The 6,000-nt window shown below is 40.2% G+C and overlaps 1 protein-coding gene across 16 annotated transcripts in view; it reads right to left on the bottom strand.

Annotated features, from left to right (window-relative positions):
• LOC106876920 (cyclin-D-binding Myb-like transcription factor 1) overlaps positions 1-6,000 on the bottom strand; it is a 162,701-nt gene that overhangs the window by 118,774 nt on the left and 37,927 nt on the right. For all 16 annotated transcript variants that reach the window (XM_089351020.1, XM_089351013.1, XM_089351016.1 and 13 more), the window contains exon 2: positions 1,304-1,461. In XM_089351020.1, coding sequence (XP_089207146.1) covers positions 1,304-1,391 — 88 coding nt within the window. In that variant the 5' untranslated portion in view covers positions 1,392-1,461. The remainder of the gene's footprint in view (positions 1-1,303; positions 1,462-6,000) is intronic.

Raw genomic sequence — 6,000 nt, 5'->3', positions numbered from 1 at the left:
TTGCCTCCTTCTTCCTCACTATTGCATCCCTCACCTCCTTGTTCAACCACCATGTACCTCCTCAATCTCTCCTACCTTTCATCCTTCCACACACTTTGTCACATGCCTTTAGTACCCCTTCCTTATTAGACTTCTACAAATCTATTGCGTCAATGCTTACCAACTCCCCAATGCTCTCCTCAAACTTAATCTTGTTTCTTCTTCCTTCAGTTTCCACACCTTTCTCCTCTCAACCATTCTTTTTGTCACACACATTTCAACTTTCTTCTTATCCAAGTCAGCAACCACCAACCTTTGCTGCAACTCCCCAGGTATTGTCTTCACATCCCTTAGACATTTTCTGTTTCCCACACCAACCAACATGAAATCAATCTCTGTCTCATTTCCTCCTGCACTGAAAGTTACCTTCCTTTTTTCTGTTTTCCTAAACCATGTGTTTGCCACGCACAACTCCTTCTCATCACAAAACTCCAACAGCATCTTTCTTCCATGTTTCTCTCTCCAATTCTGTTTCCCCCATGCACACCTTCAAAGCCCTGGACCCATTTCCTAACATGTCCATTAAAATCACCCATGCCCAAAACTAATTCATCTATCTTATGTAAGTCTCACTCACTCACCATTTCATCAAAGAACTACTCTTTCTCGGCGATCCCTCTTCCACTTTGTGGACCATAGCCACAAATCACCCGCATCACTTCTTACTCAAATGCTAATACTACTGTCATCAATCTGTCACTTTTTCTCTTCAACTCCACTATTCACAGATTTCTTCCTTCACCAAAATTCCCACACCTCCAGTCCCCTTGCCATTTTCTGACTGCCACAACTTGTACCTTCTTCCCTTGACCCCCACAAATCTTGCACCCTGGCCCCTCCACCTAACCTCCTGCACACAGCACACATCCACTCTCGTCTTCTTCAATCCTTCACACACCTCAGTTCTCTTTCAACGTAGACTGCCCACATTCCAGCTTCCCAACCTCACCCCAAGCTTCTCTTCAGGTCATTGGCCATCATAAGGCAAGTTATGCTTGCACGACCCAGGATGAGGGTTTGCACCTTCCTTTTAGAGTTAGGCAGGTGCAGCCCACCCCAACCTTTGGGCTGGTGGGTGCTCATGATTCTTTGCTATTGTCATGAGACTTTTTCGGAGCCTCATGACAATAGCCTTCATCTTTTTTAAACCCTATCAAACCCAATACTCAATGACAAATTAATTTGTATTTTTCTTCTTATAGTTTAGAACCAAAATACTTAGGCAAACCAGACTGTACAGGAAAAAAAAAAAATTAATATTTACCAGATGCAGAAATTGGTAGTGAGTTCTGTATTTGCGAAGACTGCTGAAGCCAAACAGCATCAAAATCACAGTCAGTGTCAGATGACATAATGAATGAGCATTCTTTGCATCACTGCATTCAAAGTAATTATCTAAAAAGTTTTCATTGATTAAGGTGGCTGGAAAAAAAAAAAACAGAGCAATTATTTTCTTCCATAACAATAATTATTTTCTTCTCTGTCAATAATAATCAACATGGTTTAATGATAAACTATAAATTCAAGGCTGCTCATATCTTTATATGCATTAAAATACTGAGAAAATAATTTCACAGCAGACAGATTTACCAAAGTTTTTTTTCATAAGCTTACCCTCATCATTTCCAAGACTACAATAAAAACAATATAATAAAAGAGTGGGAGTGGGGGGGAAGAATTCCCATCAAAATGGAGAAAATCCAACTTATGTGGGCATCCTGATCTGAAACTTCATAATTTATAGCCATTTTTCACAGTTCATTAAAATTATTTTTACTATGGTGTCATCCTAAAATCTCAGGATTTATTCAGTCCTATGCCTAATACAAATGTGCCAAAACTCAAGTCCCTGTGGCTTGTACTTTTGGATTTAGCTAGGTCTGAAAGCATATTGAAATTAACTGTTTGAGACATGTAACAAAATAGGCTTTACATGAATATTTAAAAAATTGCCAAAGAAAGTTTCCTTTCAAAGAACCTGCAAAAAACATAGGCAACTGCTATACCATGGTCACTATTAATCTGACAACGATTATCACCTCAGGTGCAAAGACATGACATCAGAAATAGGACTAATTATTCATTTAGGCCAACTAGGCAAGATTTCGACCAATTCTCAGACAACTCAAGTTGTCATATTTCCTAAACTATTCATCCAAATTTCACAAATGAAGTATCAAAATGTTTTTCTTTGAATGCTCTCCAAGAAAAAATATAAGAGAAATTACATTTAAGTATTTCCAAGGTGTTCAAAAAGTCGCTCCGCCGTGAATTTTTTCATCCTGTGCATGCACAACTTGTCTATCACTGTGGGTGCTCAAATATTGTCTATTCATTTGTAGGCCAACTGACTGAAAGTGAAATTAAAAATGCATACTTTCAGCAAGATGGAGCTACAGCACATACTTCACGCATCACCATGGCACTACTTCAAGAGATTTTCAGTGAACTGATTATTTTGAAGGGACTTTGGTCACCAAGATCACCTGATTTAACACCACCAGACTTTTTCTTCTGGGGAGCAAGTAAAGGATCGGTGTACAAGAATTGCCCGAAAACCATTAATGAGCCATAAAATGCAATCATAACCTTCACATGGTCCATACCGCATCAGACTCTCCAAGATGTATTTCAAAACATGTAGAAGAGTCAACTTATGTATTGAAAATGGACGACACTTTCCAATGGCTCTTATAAAGTTTTATAAAATCTTGTAAAGTCTAATATATTCGTTTGTAGTCCTATACCATCTTATATTTATTTTGCAATAAAATACTGCAGAGAGACTTTTGAACACCATGTATATACATACACACACACACATATATATATATATATATATATATATATATATATTCTTTTAAAGTTTCAGCTTAGAGCTGCAGCCATGCTGATGCACCACCGTGTTGCTACACTTATTACAGGGAGCCTCTTACAATATGTGGCACTTGGTGAAGAATGGAGTTTGATTTAGCAACCCTCATTTGCACCTCCTGCCGCGAGGTAGGTTCATCTGGGACTCTCGATAGGAAGAGGTCCAGCTTTGATTTAAAAACTCCTACATCTACTTTGTGCAGATTCCTCAAGTTCTTTGGGAGAATATTAAAAAGCTGTGGGCCCCTGAATCCCAAGCTGTTGCAGTAACTGGTCCTGAAGCGCGATGGCATTGCTGGGATCTTTGGCACTATGCAGTGTCGTCCCGTTCTGGCATTGGTGTAGCTTTCAATGCCAAAATTTGGCACAATTCCTTCCAGGATCTTCCAGATGTATATTACTGCATACCTCTCCCGCCTTCTCTCCAGGGAGTAGAGTCTTAGCTGTTTCAGCCTTTCCCAGTAGCTGAGCAGTTGCAAAGAGACAATCTTCTTTGTGAATCTCCTCTGGATTGCTTCAAGGTCTGCTGTTAATTTCAGACTGGTGGGTGACCACAGCTGTGAGCAGTAATCCAGGCGGCTGAGCACGAATGTCCTCCAGAGGATCATCATGGTTTCCTTATCTCTGGTTCTGAATGTTCTCAGGATCCATCCAGCCAATCGTCTGCACTTTGTTGCCATTCTGGTAATGTGCACTTGGAAAGAGGTATCATCACTCATGTCAATACCCAGGTCTCTCACTGATTTAGGCTCTGGGATTGAAATTCCCTGTGGACCAGTGTACTCTGTAAGTTTCATATTCAGTTTTGGACGTTGGTAGCGCAGGGCTTGGAATTTTTCAGCATTAAACTGCATATTATTGTCCTCAGCCCATCTGTAAACTGAGTCCAATTCCTGCTGCAGGTGTGCAACATCACTGGAGCTCTGTATTTTCTGCGAGACTTTTGTATCGTCTGCGTAGCTTGCAAGAGTGGCTATCCGGGCACTTGAAGGCATATCTGAGAGAGCGACTATAAAAAGCAATGGTCCCAAGACAGTGCCCTGTGGAACACCGCTCATTATTTGTGTTCTCATAGAGGTGGCTCCATTAGCCACTACTGCCTGACTTCTATCTTTCAGAAAGTCATGTAACCACTCTCCAAGTTTTCCAGCTATGCCAAGATCACGCAGTTTGTGGCATATCACACCATGATCCACTTTGTCAAAAGCTTTTGCAAAATCAAGGTATATTACGTCCACATTTGAGTTGTTGAGTAACTGCCTCAACACCCTGTCGTAATGTTGTAAGAGCTGGGTCAGGCAGCTCCTACCTGGTCGAAAGCCATGTTGGGTATCACTCAGCAATTTATTTTCTTCAAGGAATGCGATCAGTTTTCCTCTGATTATCCTTTCCATGACTTTGCTGATGTGTGAAGTCAGAGAGATAGGCCTATAGTTTTTGGCATCTGCTCTGCTTCCCCTTTATGGATTGGGCATATTATTCCCTCCTTCAGCTTGCTTGGCAGTCTTCCGTTTGCGAGAAAGCTCTGGAAGAGGATCTGGAGGGGTTTTGCCAGAGCATGCTTACACGATTTAAGGAGGATTGCTGGGAAACCATCAGGGCCAGCAGTTGAGTTTGTGTCCACTTCATGTATAGCTAGTAGTACATCTTCTTCGCTAATGTTGATGTATTCCATCGTAACTGCCTCACTAGTTATAGGGGAGGTAGCAAAGAAGTCCACTGGTTTGTTCACTTGTCTGTGCTCCAATGGAGTGGTGAAGACACTTTTGAATTGCTCATTCAGTACCTCACTGATCCTAGTTGGACTGTCTGTGAGGGAGCCATCCTTTTCGAAGAGGGGTCCAATCTTGCAGCGTACTGAGGCTGTTTCTTTTGCGTAATGAAAGAAGGCCTTTGGGTTTGACTTAATGTTTTTTATAACCCAGGCTTCTTTGTCTCCTTCACATAGGATTGTTGCAGCCTTTTTTCGATCTCTGAATTACCCGGCAATACCCAGAAAAGTGAGACAGTGTTTTGTAAGTGCATGTGTGTGTATGGGGAGTGCCTGTATTATCTGTATCCTCTGTTAATACATGTTAGTTTATTTCGTTTTTATTTATTTATTTGTTCATGTGCTTATACCTACTTCTTTTTTTTTATGTATGTATGTATGTATATATATATATATATACATACATATATATAAATAACTATATATATTTACATCTATATATATATATAACGATATATATCTATATATATATATATATATATATATATATATATATATATGTATCAATATGCATATATATATCTATGTATATCTATATGTATCTATATGTATCTATATATATATATATATATATATATATATAGATATATATATATATATATATATAAAGAGAATGAATGGGAGGAAGAGAGCCTGCCGTATGTCGACCCAATAGAGGGACCAGCTATCCGAGTTGATAGTACCAGGGTAGATAAAGCAATTAAGAGTATGAAGACCGGGAAAGCCCCCGGCCCATCAGGAATCACTGCAGAGATGCTCAAAATATCTGGCAGTGTTGGCTATAGCCTAGTCACCCGTATTACGAACCAGGTGATACACGAAGGAGTCATACCCAATGACTGGTGTAGCAGCATCATAGTCAACTGCTACAAAGGTAAAGGTGACGCTTTAGATACAAATAATTACAGAGGCATCAAGCTGTTAGATCAGGTTATGAAAGTTACAGAGAGGGTCATAGCCCAACTAATTAGGGAGCGAATCAATTTAGATGAGATGCAGTTTGGGTTCGTGCCAGGTAAAAGCACTACTGATGCCTTATTTCTAGTGAGACAGCTGCAGGAGAAATACCTAGCTAAGGATAAACCTCTGTACCTGGCTTTCGTTGACATGGAGAAAGCCTTTGACAGGGTCCCCCGATCCCTTATCTGGTGGTCAATGAGGAAACTTGGGATAGAAGAATGGTTAGTGAGAGCTGTGCGAGCCATGTACAGAGATGCTGCCAGCAAGGTGAGGGTTGGAAATGAATACAGCAATGAATTCCGGGTAGAGGTAGGGGTCCACCAAGGTTCCGTCCTCAGCCCCCTCTTATTTATCAT

Source organism: Octopus bimaculoides, chromosome 4 (genome assembly GCF_046866305.1).
Source record: "Octopus bimaculoides isolate indiv1 chromosome 4, ASM4686630v1, whole genome shotgun sequence".
NCBI lineage: Eukaryota > Metazoa > Mollusca > Cephalopoda > Octopoda > Octopodidae > Octopus > Octopus bimaculoides.
This window is presented reverse-complemented; position numbering and strand designations above follow the sequence as displayed.